Raw genomic sequence first — 23,116 nt, forward strand, 5'->3', positions numbered from 1 at the left:
TGAATAATTGATACTCTGATCCTCACGAAGGAGGCCCTCTCGAGGCCTCCTCACCCTCAATTACCCTCGCCCTCAATGATATGAGGGCGAGGGTGTGCGAGGGCGAGGAAAAGCTTTGAGCACGAAGGCGAGGGCGAGTGAGGATAATGGACAACTCCTATCGCGAGGGCGAGGGTGCGCGAGGGCGAGGACAAGCTTCGATGGCGAGGGTGAGGGTGCGCGAGGGCGAGGAAAAGCTTCTATGAAAAGGGCGAGGGTGTGCGAGGGTGAGGAGAAGCTTCGACAGCGAGGGTGAGGGTGCGCGAGGGCGAAGACAAGCTTCGATGGCGAGGATGAAGGTGCGAGAGGGCGAGGAAAAGCTTCGACGGCGAGAGCGAGGGTGTGCGAAGGTGAGGAGAAGCTTCGACAGCGAGGGTGAGGAGAAGCTTCGACAGCGAGGGTGAGGGTGCGCGAGGGCGAAGACAAGCTTCGATGGCGAGGATGAAGGTGCGAGAGGGCGAGGAAAAGCTTCGACGGCGAGAGCGAGGGTGCGCGAGGGCGAGGACAAGTTTCGGCAGCGAGGGCGAGGGTGCACGAGGACGAGGACAAGTTTCGATGGCGAGGGTGAGGGTACGCGAGGGCGAGGACAAGCTTCGATGGCGAGGGTGAGGGTGCGCGAGGGCGAGGACAAGTTTTGGCCGCGAGGGCGAGGGTGCGCAAGGGCGAGGACAAGCTTAGACGGCGAGGGCGAGGGTGCGCGAGGGCGAGGACAAGTTTCGACAGCGAGATTGAGGGCGCGCGAGGGCGATGGACAATTCCATTCGCGAGGGCGAGGGTGAACGAGGGCGAGGGCCAACTGCTACTGCGAGGGCGAGGGTGAGTGAGGTCGAAGTAAAATGAACATCTATGGTTCACACGACTCCCTGTCCATTTGCCGTATTATACCCTTCCCCCATCCCTCCCACACGCCATTGAACACAACGAAAACCACGATGGCACTGTCCGACAATGTCAAAGCATCATATACCTCATTCAATCACCACTAGATGTATATATATACTGAAATTTTCTGAAGACTTACCAACGGGTTCATTTAACCCAAATCTCAGTGGTGGAAAAATGGAGTTACCAGTTGTATGGATCACATCAACAAACTCAGCATCGTTCTCATCCAACCTAATATCTTTATGACCCTTTTCAAAGCCAGGAAGAGCTGGATCCAAACCTTTCAAGATACGAATAAGGATATAAGCATTTGCTTCAAATTATACATTCAGATTGCCAACAGAAAAGTGCATGCCAGTTCCCAAAAGTAAATAAATAAATAAATAAATAGAAGTGGAATTTGTTTCTCATCGTGAAACTACAGTACGTTTCCAAATTATGAGAATCCATCAGTAATAATAATAATAATAATAATAATAATAATAATAATAATAATAATAATAATAATAATAATAATAATAATAATAATAATAATAATAATAATAATAATAAAAATAAAAGAACAGAAATCATAGATTTAACGCTTCCTGTTTCGATAGAAATATTAGTGCGTAGATTTAATCTCCTCTTGGGGCACTAGGGCAATCTAACATCCCCCCCAGTAGAGGAAACTTTCTTATTTAATATATAAATAAAACCCATCCCAGGGTCTGGAGTTCTTAAAAGTAGCTCTAAGTAGCAGTATTACAACCCACTGCTTCCCAGAAGTCCGTCCTAGATCCGCCCATGTCAAGCACTTTGTATAAAATATTTTCAATGATCTTATCTTTAGGCAAAACGAAAATTCCCGTTCTGCCAAATTTTTTGAAACAGGGAATTTTATGCGGGAGGGATTTTTTCTGGAGAAATTCAGCACCGAATTGCTTGACTTCTAGCGTGTTTCTTGCAGATCGGAACTCGTGTATATAATAGCTGTAATAATGAGGTTGAGGGCAAAATCCAAGGTCAGATTCACCAATGCACAACCAACATGATCAGTTCTTTTCCTTCAATTGTCATACGACATTTTTACATTCTAACAATGTTATCTGTAATTTTTCAATTTTCTTAAATAACCTTTTCCTTTTGTTAAAAAAATACTGAGAAAGCAATAAAACGTAAAAATGTTATAATACAAGAGCTGATTGGCTATAAAAATAATAATCCTTTTATTAGGTTGCGCCTATGATTCTATCTTTTGAATTTTGTCCGTTTTGTCAGAATTTTTCTGGGTTTTGTCTTTTTCGATTTTGCCCTGCATTCGTAATAATCCGTTTAGTAATTCTAACAGATTCTGTAAGAAGAATAACTATACATATCTTCAAGTTTTTACTTAAATTTTAAATGTTATTTCTACTTGTTCTTCTCGGAGAAATGACTAGGAGACGGTTCTGTTATTAGCAGTGTTATTCGCATCTGCTTTAGTACAGATGAATGTGGATTCAAAAAGTAAATAAATAGGTAAATAAATAACTTAGGGAAATGGAAAATTGATTGTCTCAGTTGTAGGAAAGACGTTTGACAATGTAACTGAAACGAACACAAAACAAACGAATTGTGCATATGTAGTGATTAGCATTTCGTTCTGTACTCATTCAATCTTTTTACTCCTTAACGGTTCACTACTTTTTCTATTTCCTTCCGGCACTGCTTGCAAAACAACAAATCCACCAAGGATCTTATAAAATAGAGGATCTGCACTTGAACAAAATCTTGAAGCCATAGGTCACAGTTTCGCCACCCCTACTCTGCCCAGTCCGCCCAATAGGATCGCAATGTTTTGAGCCAACAATTATGGCGGAAACGAAAGTACCCAATGAGACGATGGCGGAAACGAGAGTAGCCAATCAGACGTGACGATGCTCGGTTGTTTTTTTGGCTGCATTGATTTAATAGGATGAAGATACATATGGGCAGATCCTCTATTTTACAAGATCCTTGATATCCACTGACTACTTCCCGCGTAAAATTTACCAGAGATGTCACCAGGGGGCAACAGCTGTTGTCCGTAGCGGAAAGTATGTACACAAATAACCACAACGAACAATACCTGAAAATAATACTCTTCAAACGCAATAGGCAAGATCAAAAAATGTGTAGCCCAATGGTAACGAAAACTCGTTAAGGGTTAATCCTTTAGTATTGTTAGTACTTAAATTTACAATTTAAATATATACATGAAATATTGCATGTAGTATATAATCATGTATATAAGACAAATCACCTGATCAGGTGAAGCCAGAAAAGGAGTTGTGATGCAGAGGACAGAGGCTCATTATTTAAAGGGCCGTCTTATGTATCTCCTTATACCATATTGTTTGTTTAATATATGGCCAAATATGCCTTAAAAATGTGAACTGTGGCATCTTTTACGTCCTGCGAGCCTTTGTATGTTAGAGATGAACTATTGGAAAACTGAATAAAAACGGCTTTCTTGCAACTAAGTCAATTTTCCATTTCTCTGCAGGTATTCATTTTTATTAAAGTAGATGTGAATAATTCAGCTAATAACACAATTATATCTTAGTCATGTTTCCGCGAAGAACAAGTTGAATAACATCTAAAACTTATGATGAAACTTGAAGAAATATCCTTCTTACAGACTGTTAGAATTATTAAATTAAAAATCTCTAGAAAAAATTCCTCCCTGCACAGAATTAACCGTTTCGAAAGATTAGCCAGAACGGGAATTCCCCTTTCTCCTAAAGATAAGATCATTTCAAGTATTTTCTACAAATTGCTGGAGAGCCTTTAGGCAGAACGAGAAGACACATCATTTTTACTCTACGTAGATTAACTTTGAAAACGTATATTTTCTACCACTTCCGTTTTACAGTTGAGCAATACAGACAAATATAGAACCTATTCTAAACGGTATACACTGTTAGAGTGATCATAACGTAAACAAAGTGTAATTGTATCCCTCCGTCTGATTGATGACGACACTTCAAGTGACATAAACACGAGTGTTGAAATTTCTCGTTAATTTACCTCCTCTTAATGATGTAGAAAGATAATACATGTTACTATTTGCACGTCTGGTTCTTGATATTCAAACAATTAATGAAAAACATATTTAGTGGTTTATTATGAATCTGAAATTCAATATATTTTCTGTGGATGAATCTTTCCTATGCTGCATTTCGGTTACTGTGGCCAAACTAATGCCAACTGACCACATGAGCTTATTTTGATTAGAATCACTCTAATAATGAACATGGTTAAAGGAGGCTGGATCCTTATCAAAAATTTAGTTCTCGTATCTTTAACCGCTTCCGCTCTCATGTCGGACAATAGACAGGCAGACCATATGGACATAGTCATTCTCTAAGACCACCCATAATTTTATAAGTATAGCATAGTTTGGAAGTCGTAAAAACAAGTTTGTCCGTGAGTATATATGTTTTTAAAGGAAATTTTAACAGGCTTAAATTTCTGTTTAATCTGATATAAAGGTAAGAATGTCAAATACTTGCACATAACCACATTTTACATACGTCAAAGAAGAATACTCTAATTGGGTCACCCATACAGAAGCTACCCTCAGAATACAAAGAGTGTTTTGAAAAGTCATGCAATTCTACAGCAATCTAATAATTATTTGCATGTGAAATAATAAAAAAAAGATACTTCAATGACCTTGGATGAAATATCAACAAAATTGGTGTTTACGTATACAGAAAGTTCGCATAAAATAGACACAACACATTCATTTCAATAGATGGGATTTTAGGACTGAGTATTTTGTAGATAGGTGCACACTTTTGCTGGAAAATGCAAAAGAAAATCACTGTACACTTTTAGTCTTCTTCCTATACGTAAGGCTTAGCTTTCTTTCGTTTAACAAATACTTTCAAAAACATTTCCTTTTTACTCTAGCTGCTAGGTACATAGAATTTATCAAAAGTCGGAGGGTATAGGCCAAATTTGTTATGAGTAAAAATACGTAAAAATTGAGAGTAAAGTTTTTGGAAATAAATCGTTTTCAATTTAAAATGGAATTATTCCAATCGTACACTGATAAGGTAGCTTTGGCTCCACAGCATATTTTTTTTCTTTTACGCTCGACTATAGCCATAGCAACTAAATACAAGTTTCTGATTGGTTGCAGTTTGCGATTGTCCAAACCTTCTAGTGCATGTGTTGTGTATTATATTAATAGAAGAAAATTGTCACTGTGTGTGTTGATAAAAGTAAAAAGATACTTATGTTTGGGTTACATTTCGTAAGAACATGAGACATGTTTCTTTTTCACGCGCTACCCTAGTAAAATATGCTTTTGGTCACAACAAAGCGGGTGAGGTTCGAAGTTGGATCACCAGAGTGTGACGTAATGTCACATGGTATTATCATGGGGCTAAAAGTGGAACAAAGCGAATCCTTCGGGGTTTCTATCCCCTTTGCTCGCTGACTCTCGCTGAGCTATGTTTCATAAGGTAAGTAAATCACTTTTTACGCATTATATATTACGTACAAGGGCAAATGAGTTTTTATTTATATCTTATTTTAATGATAAACGTGTTATTAAAATTTTTAAAAAATAGAAAAATCTTTCCTTGACCCGGGTTTGAACCCACACCAAAAGCGATTTTCATTACTACCCCAATCGATAGCACGCTCAGCAGCATGGGTTTAATTTGTGCTATATGTATGCTACGTGGCGAGAAACGGATAACTTCAACCAATCAGAACCAATTAAAATATATGCAGATCTATACTGGCACCGTATGTTAAATGAAAAAGCAACGCTGCTAGTTCAGCAAACTGTTCACTTGAACCCTCACCATATTAACAATACAGCACTGTTAAGAAACTGTTTGGGAGGTGATCTAGGTTTCCTCAGACAACAATGTGTTGTAAGTTTCATTTTTGCGTGTCCTTCCGTTCCGCTTGAATTTTTTTCGGAGATGCTGCTGATGATATGACTCTCTTCAAACACATATTATTCATCGATCTAATTAATTTTATTCTTCAACCTTCCTTTCATATAGATTCTTCATTAGCTGGTGTCTGAAGTGGAAACGTATAGTAAATCCAATCAAGAAAATGTTACGCTAAAATAACTTTAAAATATTACTATTCTCGTTTTCCATAACCTTTTAAAACGTCTAGATATTCATAATATACTAGACTTCAAATGAACTATGTGGTATTTCAAATTCAGTGTTGCAAATAAAACTTTATAGATGAGAAAGGCTGCACATATGTATGAATGAATACCTGTGATTCTAGCAACTCCTCCAACACGATTCGATATATACGAGGATGCTTGTGCTCCTAAACTGTGACCAATTAGATGAACCTTAGCAGTATCCAAACCTTCAAAGATTATTAAATGGGTGATCAATCTGCAAATATAATAATGAATAAGTAACATTACTTGTTCAGATCACAATTTTTTTAAAAAAGTTGTTTAGTAAGTCTTCTTACCTATCAGCCAGGTAAAGGTATTGATACAGGCTCGTATCCACGGGGGCTAGGGGGGCCGGGCCCAACTAAAAATTTACTGCTCCTTAAAACTTTCACGGTAGGCTTGCTAATGAACTATAATATGGTTTTATCGCCCCCCTTACATTTTTGGGCTGGCTACGGGCATGTATTGATATCCAATGTTTCACACATTGCATTCATCTTCATCACACTCCCTGAAGATGAATGCAATGTCTGCATTCGAAACTTCGTATATCAATACCTTCACCTGACTGATAGCTATAGAGTAAAATCACGTCGCCAGAACAATTTCAATTCTTTTTTCCAAAACAACAACAAAAAGAAGAAGTATGTGATTTAATGTGAGTTAGTGTCTGATGAAGACAACGTTAAGTTGTCGAAACCGTCACACTGTATTTAGTTTTTAATAAATAAGTGCATATACCCTAGTCAGAAGTGTTGATTATTACAATATATACAGATAGTGATCAGAAACATGGAAACACCTGTAGTTGGCAACACGTCAGATGTATGGGTTGGTAGTGGTGTCGTGGCGCCCGCAGCGCCGGATCGCTGGTGGTGGTGTGTTAGGTCGGTCTCCATACTACGTCAGGCGCAGTGGAACAGCAGCGCCAAGTGGCTGCAGCAGACGGAGGTAGTGTAAAATGGGAGACCTCTCAGATTTTCAAAGAGGGCAAATTGTATGTGCGCGGTTATGTGGAGTGAGTGTGACGGCAGTGGCTACTGTGTTAGGTGTGTCGCGTGGGACAGTGTCGAAGGTGATGACGGTCTACACAACACACGGGAAAACCACATCGGGGAAGCGGAACAGTGGGCGGAAGAAAATCATGAGTGACAGGTCACGCCGGGTAATAAAGCGCATTGTCACGCAGAACCGTCGTGCCACTGCGGAGCAAGTGACGAAGGAACTCAATCAGCACCTCCCCCACCCTGTTTCGACAATCACAGTCCGCCGCGAATTACATGACATGAACTTACGGGGTCGTATTGCACGGGCCAAACCGCTCATCAAGGACCATAACGCTTTCGCACGCCGCAAATGGTGCCGCGACCATGCAACTTGGACCGTTGAGGACTGGGAACGTGTGGTATGGTCGGATGAGTCATCCTTCACCCTATTCCCAACCACGGGCCGTGTTTATGTGTGGAGAACGCCCAAAGAAGCTTATGATCTGCAGTGTCTCCGCCCAACTGTGAAACATGGCGTGGCTCGGTGATGCTGTGGGCCGCCATATCATGGTTTTCATTGGATCCTGTGGTCACACTTAGCGGACGAATCACTGCCAACGATTATGTCGCAATTTTAGGAGACCACTTGCATCCTATGGTCCGGATGTTGTTCCCGGAGAATGACGCCATCTTCCAGGATGATAATGCACCCATTCACACAGCTGGCGTTGTTGCAGCATGGTTTGAGGAACATCGGGATGAAGTTTAACACCTCCCCTGTCCCGCCCAATCCCCAGGTCTCAACATAATTGAACATCTGTGGTCCGTCTTGGAAACACGACTCCGGCGACGATTTCAATCTCCATCCTCTCTCACAGAACTGGCCGATGCCCTGCACGAGGAATGGTGTAAAATTCCACTTGCTTCCATTTCACGACCTCTATGCCTCCATCCCACGTCGCATCAAGGCTGTTCTGAAGGCGAAAGGTTGCAATTTCGTTTAGGTGTTTCCATTTTTCTGATCACTATCTGTATATATATATATATATATATATATATATATATATATATATATATATATATATATATATATATATATATATATATAACATTTTACTGATTAGTTGTTTGATTGTTTGACCTACAAGAACATGCCCGAAAACATTCCTTGATTTTTTGATTGCGTTTTGTAGATAGTTTTTGACTCACTTTTTAAAATTTTGATGTTTATTATATTTAAGTACTTATTTACTAAAATCAAAGTAGCAACGATTTGGATGATCTTGAAAGTTGTCCCTGAAAGAGGAGCCTGGGTTTCGCGTACTAACGTTAACCATTTACAGCCACGAAGAAACCAAGTTCAGTTACACCATGATCGTGTGTAACGACAGAGTGAACATGGGACCTCCACAGAGCGTCATAAGAGCGTGTATGCTGAACGAGTTCCAACTGGGATCAAACGCCACTGCAGCGGGACACAAGATATGCCAGGCCTTTGGTGAGGGTGTTGTGACTACGCGGACAGTGTAGCGGTGATATAACAAGTTTATGGACGGTGACGAAACACTCGAAGACACACCACGTGTCGGAAGAACAACACATGTACTAAATGAAGATCTTCAGGCAGCAATTGAGGCAAACAGTAGCAAGACATGTGAGAAACTGGGACTACAATTCAGTGTGAGTGGAGAAACCATTCGGCAGCACCTCAATCAACTTGGGAAGTACTACAAGTTGGATCGATGTGTTCCACACATGATTTGACTCCTGGCCAGAAGGCAACGCGATGAGACACCTGTGTTTCTTTGCTATCTCGTCTGAGGAAAGAGGTATTTCTGGACATGGTGTTGACATGTGATGAGAAGTGGGTTCTGTATCCTGTACGATGCCCCACGGTGGCCGTCATCATTGGTTAACATCCCATGAACAAGTTCCAAAACAACTGAAACCAGCACTGCACCAGAACAACGTCACCCTGTGTGTTTGGTGGACTGCTCGTTTATCGTGCATCGGAAACTGCTACCAGGTGGTCACAACATCAATGCAACTGTGTAGTGTCAGCAGTTGATCCTTGTTCAAGAAAAACTAAAAACTCTGGAGCCAGCACTTCTGAATCACAAAGGAGTCTTCCTGTTACAGCACAACGATAATTCCCATGTGGCTAGGATGACGCGGGACACCATTCCACGTCTTGGATGGGAAATACTATTGCATCCGCCATACTCCCCGGACATTGCACTGTCCGATTATTACCAGTTCCATTCCTTGGACAATCACCTTAGAGAACGCCAGTTCAAATCATTAGTAGAAGTGCAAAATGCAGTTGATACCTTCTTCGCTTCACGGCCTACCAAGTTCTATCGCGATGGTATCTATGACCTTCCAGAACGTTGGCAGAAGGTCGTCGATGCTGATTGGGGCTACTTTTGATCTTCCAGCTACGTCTTAGGTGATATATTGGTGTTCGAAGTTGGTGGGTGAAAAACCGAGAGAATTTTCTTGTTTACCTTTATAAATTTCTTACTTTCTTTCTTTATTTAGTGAGGAAAAGAATAGTGCCAATCCGATAACAGTTTCTCGTTTTAATTGCTATGATAAATTTAGAGATAAATCCTATGACTGGGTATAAAAATGCCTTAATTGATTTAGTGACAACAAGAACAGAATTTGTTCAAAACCTGCTTTTCGAGATAAGTTTTATATACCCCACTTGATTCAGTGAGAGCAAGAGAGCAGTCGTTCAAAACCAGCTTTTCGAGATAATAGGTTTCCTATAATAGGTTTCGAAATAATTTCTATAGTACAACATATAAATCTCTCATTTCTTTTAGTGAGAATAAGAATAGTGCAGTCCAATAATGGTTTCCTGTTTCAATTGCTATGATAGATTTAGAGATAAATCCTATGACTGGGTATACAAATGCCTTAATTGATTTAGTGATAGCAAGAACAGTATTTGTTCGAAACCTGCTTTTCGAGATAATTCTTTTATCTCACTACATGCACTGAGAGTAATAATAGTACTCATTTAAAACAGTCTTTTCAAGATAATAGGTTTAGAGATAATTCCTATAGTACAACATATAAATTTCTCACTTTCTTTATTTAGTGAGGACAAGAATACAGCCAGTTCGCTAACAGTTTTCGTTTTAATTGCTATGATAGATTTATAGATAAGCCCTATGTCAGGGTATACAAATGTCTTACTTCATTTAGTGAGAAGAAAATAGTACTAATCCCAAAACAGTCTTTCTGAGATAACTCCTGTATATTTCGAAATAATTCTTGTAATGGGATACATAAGAATCCGTATCTATCTCTTGAATCAGTAAAAGTTAGAATATTACTCACACATAAGTAACTTTACAATTTTATTCTTACAATAGGTTTTAATTGATGTTCATTACTAGTAATTGTAATGTGAGGAAATAGTCATTTTGGATACATAGGCCCTAAGGTATATTTTCAGTGACCGATCAAAGATTGAAACTAGTTATTAGTAACTCAACAGTAAATACTACAAAAAGCTGTTTTCTGATTGTTACGTTCTTATTATCAGTAACTGAACTAGTAAATATATAAACACTGGTGAATTCAGAATACATGCTAATCTTCGTAAAAACGAATGAAGTCAAGTTAATTAACGGCGATTAAACTTCAGTTTGATTCCATTGGTATTCTGTTTATTGATCGTAGACAATGAAAATTAAGTTTGGAATAGGCCTATATTTAAAAAAAGTTATGTGTACACAGTATCACGAAGTCCTTTTTTCCCTAGGTTTCACTATCACAGAGAACAATGTTACCGCAATTTTAGTTGTGCTATTGGTAACACTCCTTCCATGGTCTCAAACAGCAGTATCTGGTACCCGTACGTACAAGGTTAAGAGGAGCATTTCAGTTCTGAAGCCATGGGTGATGTGAGTGGTTGCAATTGCACAGTTAAGGAACAGTTAGTTGGATACACGAATTACTACATATAAGGAAAACAATGATACAGGCATGATTATGTTTTGAGATAGTTTTGGCAAGGATCAACCTCGCAAAGCAACGTTGGTTGATCCAGAGAAACGTGTGTTTGCTTCAGAATGTCTCAGAGACAAGCTACGTACTGGACATAAGAAAAATATTAAAATTTAAATAAAAAAAACTAATAGATTGTTCAAATATTGTACTTACAGGGATAACTGGAAAAGTACTTACTCATGTTATTTTTAATTATGTTACAATCAATCATATATATATCTCATATTCACATATCGCCGCTGCGCCTCAAAAAACCGTTATATCCAGAACTGGCAAACTTTCCAGGAGAAGCTAAATATATGCTTTCTTACCATGCACATTACTTACAGATTCCCAGTTCTTCGTACGAGGGAGAATACGTTTCATTTTGAACTTAAAAGGGCAATGGGAGCTGAATTTGGATTTAAACGGCATCGGAAGTGTCACTGTTCGTCTTATTAATTATTTATATATATATCCCCATCCCTCCAGTTGTAGAGATGAATTTGAATTTAAACGGCATCGGAAGTGTGACCGTTCATCTCAATGATTCTGAAAACTATGGTTTTGACACTAATATCGGTCATTTTCGATTTTATATATATATATATATATATATATATATATATATATATCCCCTATCTCTGCCCTAAACCATCCCAGACCTGAACCTCATTTATGTTGAAAATTTGATCGAGATCGGTTGGGTGGTTCGAAAATCAATAAGTTCTATTTATTTTAATATCTCTCTTCTCACCTCTAAGTTCAACCGTGAGAGTGAAATGATAAAAGCTATCCCAAGCCCAAACGTCATCTATCTTGAAAATTTGATCGAATTCGCTTGGGTGGTTCAGGAGTTCTGGTCACAAACATAGTCACTTTCAATTTTATATATTAGATTAACAAATGCGAATTTTGTTTCCTTATTATAAGAAAACTGTTAAGAATTCTAAGAATTCTCATAGAAAAGTGTAAGGGAAGAGGCAACACGACTTGCTGCTGATATTGTAGTATATATAATTCATTTTCGGCAAAAGTGTCACAGAATAATTTTTCGAGGCGCAGTGACGATATGTAAAATACTTCCAGAACGTAGGTCTTCGAATCGCTTTGCGGAAATTTACCTGGCTACTTCCACTGCGACTACTCGAATGTTGGCAATGACCTGTGCATAATTGATCTTCCAAGCTCCAGGCTCATAATCGACAACAAATACATTGCCATCAGTCTGCAATCAAATTAACAATTACTACAAGATATACAACCTAATATTCCAATAAATAGAAGATTTAAGGAAAAAAACCTTACAACTGGATTCCTTTTAAGTTTTTCTGTTAATGTCGAAAATACACTTGAATTCTCGAAGCCCATTGATCAATAGATGATCAGTTAAATTGTGTGATAGAGTATTTCTTCACCTAGGTATATTATTAGAGAAAAATATCGAAATAGGAGGAAAATTTGAAGTGCTACATCGATATTATTCTCTATTATAAGAATTTGGAAATTGCATTTAGCTTGTAGCTCTTTCCTTGGACTCTTGACATGCAAGATGTAAAAGTTAATATTTATATTTAAATTACTGTAATAATAAATTTTGTACCACACCGAGGATACAAGATGGAGGATCACGGTTTATTGTTACAACACTTTTTTTCATTATGCGTCAAGCGAAGTTTACTTCGAGGTTCTTGCAACTATTCGAATAAACCATGTCAAAGTATATTATGTATGTATCCATTTGCGCAACTTACAGATGTAAACAGATTACAGCCTGCTAATGCAGCAATGAACCAAACAATAACTACCAGGCCACTTCAACCCAAATTCGGTCACCACGAAAGTTTTGGAGAGGTAAGTACAACGTATGAGAAATTCCCATGCAGCCCATGTTCTTTGGAACGAATATCGCTACTCACGGGTCGGAATCAGAATTGTCGAAAAAAATATATACTCCACCAACATTGAAGTCGAATCTAAATAACTGAAATATAATTTTATACACATTTTTTTCAAAATTATACACAGAACTGAAAAAGACCGTTATTACTAGAGAGGTAAGTATAAAAGATGGCAAATTTCATTGTAAACAGAATTATTATTATTAACGCTTCTATTTTTCGTACTGGTTTAATTTTGTCGCAACATTAGAAAGAATTGTTAAAAAAAATAAAATCCTTTCACTAATTTCCTTCTTATTGTCCCGGAAAAGGGTTCCATCGGGCGACATGAAAATATATCACTTGGCATAGCTAAAATACAAGGGTGCCACCACAAGTAATTGTGTAACGTTAATTTTTCCGTTACATATCCTGGTTCCAAATATATTGAATATTTATAAAGTACACGAGATTACAATGAATCACTCAACACAGTTAATGCATTTTTGGATATATATATTTTTCAAAATATACCGTATTTGTCACATTAAAATAATGTACATTGAATTCTAAAAATATGGTTCTTCGTTCTATCTTTTTTAGTTACCGTAACAACAAGATAAACAAGTTGTCATAGCAACGAAAACAGGAAATATATCGATATAATACAAAATATTTTAAATTATTTCTTTATATTTTCTTCTTCTTCTTCTTAACCGCTTGTGCCCTTTTAAATAGCACTTTTGTCCGTAAATAGAAACAATACTTAGAAGTACATACAAAATATACATTATCGTTGTATATATGGCTCTCAAACTATAGGACTTCTTGAATTGATTACAATTGAAGAAAGAATCCTGGACCGTTAAACATTTCATATATCTGGTTACCTTACTTTTTGAATAGCCTTTATATATATATATATATATATATATATATATATATATATATATATATATATATATATATAAATTACAATTCATGAAATAATATATTATTTTCATCTTATCTTTATATCATTCTTATATTTGTTCCAATAATTAATTTTATTTTAATTTTATAAAATTATCGATGGGGAAGACATATTCAAAATATGATAAGTTGGTTGATTATTTAGGTCCTAAATAAATTCTTTAATTCAATACCATTTATACTTGTTAACAATAAAGTTGGTGTAATTTAAAATACAACATAACATATTTTATTTATTCGGGCATAATTAGCATAAATTTGATAGATGTATTGTATTGATGCATACGAGGGCTGCTATATATATTTCTGGCCTAATAATGAAAATACGAATATTTATCAACGAAAATGGTTTTATTGTTTTTCAAAATATTCTCCATCAAGATTTATACACTTTTGCATGCGCTCAAACCAATTTTCGAAGCACTTTTTCCACTCCGATTGAGACACCTCCAAAACATGGTTTTTGAATGCTTCAACAGCATTTTCTGGCGACGAAAATCGTTGACCACGCATTTTTTTCTTGATGTGTGGGAATAAAAAGAAGTCATTGGGTGCCAAGTCAGGGCTGTACGGCGGATGACCCATCACTTCGACGTTTTGGCCGGTCAAAAATGCGCTGGTTTGAGCCGATGTGTGAGAGCTCGCATTGTCATGGTGCACAATGATTCGTCTTCTCTTGTTCATTTTTCGAATTTCTCCGAAGACTTCAGGCAAACAAATGGTGGTGTACCACTCAGAATTGACCGTCCTACGTTGCTCAAGCGGAACAGTCGCCACATGACCAGTTATGCCGAAGAAACAGGCGACCATTTGCTTCGAAGTGCTTCTTCCACGAACAACTTTCGTTGGATTTGGCTCGTCTTGGAAGACCCACACGGTCGATTGCTGTTTTGTTTCGGGCTCATACGCATAGATCCATGATTCGTCACCTGTGACGATCTTATAAACGTCTTTTGAAGCACCGCGATCGTATTTTTTCAGCATTTCTTTACACCAATCCACACGAGCTTTCTTTTGAGCGATTGTCAAATTGTGCGGGATCCAACGAGAACAAACCTTTTTTACGGCCAGGTGTTCATGCAATATCGAATGTATGCTGGTGGAAGAAATGCCTAGGCATGCCTCTATCTCACGGTAAGTCACATGACGGTCTTGCATTATCAGTTCACGTACGGCATCGATGTTTTCTGGCACAACGGCTGTTTTTGGACGACCTTCACGGAATTCGTCTTTGAGCGAGCGTCGGCCACGATTGAATTCGTTGTACCAGTTTTTCACAGTGCTATAGGATGGTGCTTCGTCGCCATACAAAGATTTAAGTTCATCGATGCACTCTTGTCGTGATAATCCACGTCGAAAGTTGTGAAAAATGATCGCACGAAAATGTTCACGAGTTAATTCCATTTTTTTGCCAAGTTGATTTCTTCAAGTACCTGTAAAAGAAAAAAAAATTGTCGTAAGTCAAAAAGTTCTGAGTACATTTATGCTACAAAATGTCAAACTTTCCAATGGAAATGTCAGATTGCACCTGGCAACACTTAGTGTTGCCTAGGCCAGAAATATATATAGCAACCCACGTAGATGTGCTTGCATAGGATGTGAACGAAGTAAAAATTACGATGAAATCATAACCAAAATAGATTGTAAATAGGTCCGTATATAGATTGGAAATTATGCTTAATTCTCATGCATTCCTCGAAATCATTAATATAACTGTATAAAATTCAAACGAAGTACTAATTACAAATGAAATCATTACAATATTCAAAGTGAAACAAAACAAAAACTAATTGAATATGTTTTGATGGACGCCATAAATTTCGCTTAAGTTACATTACCAAAAGATTCGATTAAGTTACATTGAATGGCACAATCTTGAGTACATTTCTGTATGTTATTTACTTCACCAGTTCCTTGGTTCCTATTTTGAAAATATCTCCCACCTATGTAATTACCGAAATCTGGGAGTATCTGATGAATGAGCGATTAAGCTGTATGATTATTATTTCTGTTTTTTCTAAAATTAGATTCGGTCGTATTGCCATTACCAGAAAATCCAACATTACCTCTCGTATTATGATTACAATCTTCTCTAACATTGATATTTCGAACAGGGATATGGTTAGCTTGATTTCTGTTATTATTATTTTGTAACCTAGACTGACTCTCATTATTTTAAACTATCATTATCAAGAGATTAAAATTAATACACTGCGAAGAGATCAATACTTGCTGTAGCCTAAACGGTAATAATATTCTTATTGATGCAATAATGCGTGATTCCTGCTGATATGGATTGATCTGTTCCAAGTCAATATAAGCTAAAATTACAAAATCTGTAAGACTTTTGTCCAGTTTAGGATAAAAACGTCGGTTTCTAATTTGAGCATCCCGGTCTGCTAACATAAAATCGTTTTCAAAATTTGCTAACACAGCATTTTTAAAATCTGAATAATTAGGCAGACTACATCTGATTGCTTTATACCATACCGAACAAGATGGTAACAAAATATGTAGCAATATTTTGAGGAAATTAGCCTTATCTTTTCCAATTAGTTCACATTCTTCAATTTTTTCTAAAAAGGTATTCGCTGGGATGTCCTCAGATCTACCACTGAATTTAGTTAAGGATCTTATTTCACTAAATTTCACGCGATTACTAGTTCTAAAATACCTTACATGTCTACGTTTCACGTTTGTATGGTTTCTGCAATGTGATCTTTTCCTTCGTCTTCGATATTAGAGATGGTGTCTTCCCTTTCAGAATATACTTCTGATGAATTGCTGTCTTCATCACATGGTCTTGATTCAGTTCTCCTATGTTCCTCATACACTACATTGAGGGCAGGATCAGGATTACACTTTGCTGTACTGATTTTCTCTTTGATGGTATGTACCTCTTCTTGCAGTCTCCGAATTTGGTTTGTATGTTCATTGACTTGTGTTTCTACTACATCAACGGTACTACTCACTACTGCAAAACCATGATAATTTGCTCTATCCTATCGTCGGTATCCAGTTTTGTATTTATCTGCTGCGTTACTTGCTCCAATTTGGAATCCATCTGCTGTCCTAGTTGTAGTTTTACTTGTTCCAGTCTGGAATCCAATGTTACTTGTTCTAATCTGGAATCCATTTTGGAATCCATCTGTTCCAAATTTTGTGTCATGGAATTCATTTGCTGACCTAGGTGTCGTAAAAGATCCATCACATCCGTTGAAGTCTCAGTTGCTGGAATATTGACATCTTCAACTCCTGTACTGGTATTTATTTTAGTTCTTCGATACATTTTTCTTTTATTACTTAGTAAAATGTAATCCGTGATGTTGAGATAGTTTACTAAAACTCCTGACTAATCTCGAGGTTCCCACGGTTTCGGCACCATCTAAATATGTAACGCTAATTCTTCCGTTACATTTCCTGGTTCCAAATATATTGAATATACTCAACAGAGCGTCAGAAGGGCGTATATGCTGTTCGAGTTCCAACTGGGGTCAAACGCCGCTGCAGCGAGGCGGAAGATACGTCAGGCGTTTGTGGGGGGTGTCATGATTACGCGGACAGTGCAGCGGTAGCTTAACAAGTTTAAGGATGATGAAACACTCGAGAACGCACCACGTGGCGGAAGATTAACACATGTACAAAATGAAGATCTTCAGGCAGCAATTGATACGAACAGTGACCAGACATATAAGGAACTGGGACTACAATTCAGTGTGAGTGGAGAAACCATCCGGCAGCACCTCCATCAACTTGGGAAGCACTACCAGTAGGATCGGTGAATCCCATATGATTTCACTTCGGGCCAGAAAGAAACAGGAGCAGACACCTATGTTTCTATGTCTCGTCTGAGGAAGGAGCTATTTCTGGACAGGATGTTGACATGTGATAAGAAGTGTGTCCTGTACGAAGCTCCACGGCGTCGTTATCATTGGTTAGCATCCCATGAACCGGTTCCAAAACAGCCGAAACCAGTATTGCACCAGAAGAAGCTCCTGTGCGTTTGGTGGACTGGTCACGGCATCGTGCATCGGAACTGCTACCAGCTGGTCAGACCATCAGTGCAACTGTGTGGTATCAGGAGTTGAGCCCTGTTCAAGAAAAACTGAAAACTCTGGAGACAGCCAGCACTTCCGAATTCCAAAGGGATCCACCTGTTACAGGATAACGGTAAGCCGACGTGGCTAGGATGACCCGGAACACCATTCCACGCTTTGGATGGGAAACAATATTGCATCCATCATACTCTCCGAACATTTCACCGTCCGATTATATCACCTGTTCAATCTTTTGGAGAATGACCTTCGAGGACGCCAGTTCAAATCCCTAGTACAGGTGCAAAATACACTTGATACCTTCTTCGCTTCACGGCCCACCAAATTTTCCGCGATGGAATCCGTGGTCTTCCAGAACTTTGGCAGAAAGTCGTCGATTCTGATGGGGACTATATTTGGTTTCGGACTATATATATATTTAAACAGGAAACCAACGGACGTCCTACTTAAAATAACCTTGATAACATTCATTTGTTGTTCTAAATATTCCTAGAATTTCAGTTACATTTCTGTCTATGAATGAATAGATATGAAAAATCGGAAAGAAACGATTTCGGAATAGGCCCGTATGCAGTGGGGCTAGGGTGGGCCTGGCCCCCATAAATTTTCACTGCCCCCCAAACCTTTTCACGGTAGGCTTGCAAATGAACTATAATATGGTTGGGTCGCCCCTCTACATTTATGGGCCGCATACTGACCTGCTTCGGAAGCTTGCCTCTGGCATTAGAATAGCTGAAATCTGTTAATTTTCTCCGGGCAGAGTAATTTCATAAAGAATATGGCCTCTAAGGTAACCAGATATGAACATCTGACATCTTCCTGTGGTTACATCTAAAAGGATTGTGTTTAAATGTGTTTGGACTCTCAGGGAGGAGAATTTCAGCACTCTGCAACAACCCAATTTTACTTTCTACGCATAGTTGTCATACATAAATATTTTGTTCTATTTACTCTTGTACTTTTTTTATAATACCAATATCTAAATAGATTCCGGGGATACCTTTGACTAGGGCCACTTGTGCTTCCTGTGTAAAAATGCTATTAATTAAAAAAATCAGCTAGTGTATAGTAACATTTTGAAACCTCCAAGAATGAAAAGCAATTTCTTTCACGTAAAAGGTTAAACATTTAAGTGTTCAAAGGTTAATGCTTAAAATATATTTCAATAGTAACAAACCTTACTGAGTAAGACAGCTTCCATATCTCGAACCCAGGAGACTATGCCATTTCCTAAGTAGCCATGGATAATGAAATAAGTCCATCTTTCAGGATTGAAATCAGAGTCTTCAAGTGAGAACGGTTTACGGGCTAATATAGGACGTCTTCTTCTGGCATGCCTGAAAAATTACGTTTATTAATGAAGAATAAATTAAATTTCTCTTACATGCAAGTGCTGAAGGTCAGGATATTAATCTTTCGGAGTATTGGCGAATTATAACAGAAAAAGGGGTGATGATAAATTCACCAGTCGTATAAAGTCAAGTATCAAATTTCAAACCTAAATATTTCGCTGCAAACTACTAGAAAAATGTAAATTAAACTTCATGTATATGAATTTACATATCTGTTATGGATTACATTCAATCTCGCTTGCAAAACATGCGCTTTTCCGGATAAGTTCAAATTATCTATAGTTTGCCCAATACAAAAAAAAAAAAAACAATAATAAACTTGAAATAAATAACTACCGGCCTATATCAATTTATCTATTTTTGCAAAGTTATTTTAACAAATCCTATACCGACATATAATAATTGACCACATCCAATTCGTAATCTCACCATATCGACATGGTTTTATTCCACATAAATTAACAATAACAATCCTTGCATTTATCACAGACTTAATAGGAAATTCGTTAGATGTAGGATGTAGGTATGCATGTAATATACGAGAGTCATTTAACTCGAAGTGGTAACGTAGTTGTGAAATGGAATGCAGTGAATCACTCACTTCAAGAAGCTAACAGTCCTTCGATGTAGTCTCCGACAGCCCGTTGAACCCATCACCAGATGTCTGATAACCGTTGAATACCTATCAAAGCCCCAAATTGTGAGAGGGTGTTGGCAGTGCGCCCTAAGGCACGAACAATGCTGGGAATGTCTCTGAAATGTTTGCCTCTGAAAGGTTATTCCATTTTGGGGAAAGGATCGAAATCACAGGAGCTCATATCCGGGGATTATGGCGGGTGCTCCAGTGACTCCCAACCCCATCGTCGTAATAGAGCCTGTACTGGATGGGCTGTATGGCATCTGGCATTGTCGTGTAGGAGAATTGGACGCCAGGAGGTGTGGACGTTTGCGCCGCAAAGCTGGTCGCAAATGGTCACTGAGGTATGAAGCATAGTATGCAGCATTGATGGTAACGTCCGGTGGAACTTTATGTGACAGGATAATGACTTCGTGGTCGTATGACATTATCATCATCACCTTCACGTTTCTGGCTCTTGCCTAAGCTTTTCCGGTCGTGGAGGTTCTGGGTGGCGCCATTCACTCGACTGACGTTTCAATTCAGGCTCGTAGGATCTTCCCCACGTTTCGTCACTTTCAATAATGCGATGCAAGAAGTCATCACCTTCCTCATTGTAACGTTGAAGGTGTAGGCGCGCACATTCCCACCTATACTACTTTTGAGCCTGTGTTAGAGTATGGGCTGCAATTTTCCGCGTGCCAAGATCTTGTATTAGCATGAATAACACTGATCCGGAAGAAATATTCAGCTCCTGCGCCAATTCACCACAAGTCCAGCGCCGATCACCGTCAAGCAGTGTCCGTAGTCTTGCAAAATGAATTTCGTCCGTAGCCTTTCGCACATGACCTCCACCGTGCATTTTGTCTGTTGACTGTCGTCCCGCCTGAAATGCTGCAACCCATCACGCCACTGTCCGATACAGTAGGGCAGCTTCACCACAAGCCTCTACTAATCTTCTGTGAATCGTCCTAGCATTTCGCAGTCGTGCTACCTGGAATTTCATAAACACAAGCTGTTCTGCACACGTGAATATTGCGTTAGGGCGGTATTTCACACAACAATCACTTTAACAATGTCTACTCGCCACACACATCGTAATATGGGACAGCAGCATTGTTGAACTGACTCGTACACATCCACAGAACACAATACGTTCGTCATTTGTCTACTGCCCACACGACGCTCCTATGGTAGCAGTGTTGCCAGTTCAAGTTAAATTACCCTCGTATATAGATTTTGAAAAGGCTATTGACAGAGTCAATCACAAAGTGCTATTGCATAAACTAGGTGAATATAGTTTCTCTTATCCTTGATCAAGTTCTTTGCATCATATTTATATAATCGTAAACAAACTATTATCTACAAAGAATATAAATCAACTGGCTATATTGCACATTCTGGAATTCCCCAGGGCTCTAACTTAGGTCCGTTATTGTTCTTTTATTCATTAACGATCTGCCTGATCATATATTATTAAGTAACAAATTGCTTTTTTGCTGATGACGTCAAAATATAAGGTAGGATAAAGAACATCAATGACTGTCTCAATTTACAACGTGACATGGAAAATACTGCTAATTGATGTTCTCTTAACCAGCTTAATGTAAATATAAACAAATCTAACATGTTGTCGTTTACCACAAACAAAAGTTAAATAAAGTTAATTACTCAATGAATCAGATCTTTCTAAATAGATTAAATTCAGTCAAAGATCTTGGAATTACATTTGATACGAAACTGACATTTAATAACCATACAGAGAACATAGTTAGGCCTAATAAATCTCCCAAGATATTAGGGTTCATAATTAGAACTGGGAAGGAGTTTAACAATATTGCTACATTAACAAAAACGTATTATTCCTATGTCCGATCAAAACTGGAATATGCTGCTTTGATCTGGAACCCATCACAATAGCAATACTGACACCAACTAGAAAAGGCAAGGATTAAGGTACTCTCAGAGACCAGACGTCCTATTCAGTGGTGAAAGATTGCAGAGACCAGGCGTCCTAGCAAATAAACTTTCAGAAACCAGGTGTTCTAGAGAGTAGTAAGGATTAAGATGCTCTCAGAGACTAGACATCCTAGGGAATGTGAACGATTGCAGAGACCAGGCGTCCTAGCAAATAAACTTTCAGAAACCAGGTGTCCTGTAGAGTGACAAGGATTAACGTGCTCTGAGAGACAAGACGTCTTAAGAAGTAGTGAATGAATAGAGACTAGGCGTCCTAACAAAAGAAACTCTCAGAAACCAGGCGTTCTGGAGAGTTGCAAGGATTAAGGTGCTCTCAGAGACCAGACGTCTTAGGGAGTGGGGAATGATTGCAGAGACAACGCGTCCTAACAAGATAAATTCACAGAAACCAGGAGTTCTAGAGAGTTCCAAGGATTAAGGTGCTCTCAGAGACCAGACGTCTTAGGGAGTGGGGAATGATTGCAGAGAAAAGGGGTCCTAACAAAAGAAACTCTCAGAAACCGAGTGTTCGAGAGAGTAGCAAGGATTAAGTTGTTCTCAGAGACCAGACGTCTTATGGAGTTGTGAATGATTGCAGAGACCAGGAGCCCTAACAAAAGAAACTCAGAAACCAGGTGTTCTAGAGAGTGGCAAGGACTAAGGTGCTGTTAAAAGCCAGACGTCCTAGGTAATAGTGGTGGTGGTGATCAATCGTTGGAGATCGATGCGTTCTACGGTGTTATGGCTCCTTTTATCCAAAAATGTTGCTGACAGCATTAATCTTCGTTTACTTGCCGATCTATGAAGATGATTGACCACGTCTACGTAGTTGTCGTCTGAAATTTGTTTACAACCCGTACGTGTTGTTGGAGGACATATAGAACTTTGCAATATGCACTTTCCCATCCATAAGAATTGAAACTCTTTGTAAGAGAAATTCTTATAAATTGGAAGTCTGTTGAGGGACCCGTAGAAAAATATTATATTTCAAGTTTTTCCTATTCAATTGTGATTTGTCGGAAGTTTGAAATTTCCGACGGCAACAAATAAATAACTTTACTACAGATTAAGTTCAATAAAATTAAATTTAAAATGATATGAACTTATCGACTTAAAGTTTAGCAAATTGATAATAAAGGAATTTAACTACTTTTCAATTGTTACTTAGGTATATATGAAAAATGGGTGGCAACA

The 23,116-nt window shown here is 38.4% G+C and overlaps 1 protein-coding gene across 1 annotated transcript in view; it reads right to left on the reverse strand.

Moving 5' to 3' along the window:
- The window catches only part of LOC145667878 (pancreatic triacylglycerol lipase-like), a 139,868-nt gene that overhangs the window by 55,106 nt on the left and 61,646 nt on the right, over nt 1-23,116 (reverse strand). The window contains exons 7-10 of the mRNA XM_081735309.1: nt 19,173-19,332; nt 12,213-12,316; nt 6,184-6,311; nt 1,061-1,204 (exon numbers count right to left, since the gene is read on the reverse strand). Of these exons, the coding sequence (XP_081591435.1) occupies nt 1,061-1,204; nt 6,184-6,311; nt 12,213-12,316; nt 19,173-19,332 (536 nt within the window). The remainder of the gene's footprint in view (nt 1-1,060; nt 1,205-6,183; nt 6,312-12,212; nt 12,317-19,172; nt 19,333-23,116) is intronic.

This window comes from Thermobia domestica, chromosome 13, assembly GCF_964235325.1.
Source record: "Thermobia domestica chromosome 13, izTheDome1.hap1.1, whole genome shotgun sequence".
Lineage (NCBI taxonomy): Eukaryota > Metazoa > Arthropoda > Insecta > Zygentoma > Lepismatidae > Thermobia > Thermobia domestica.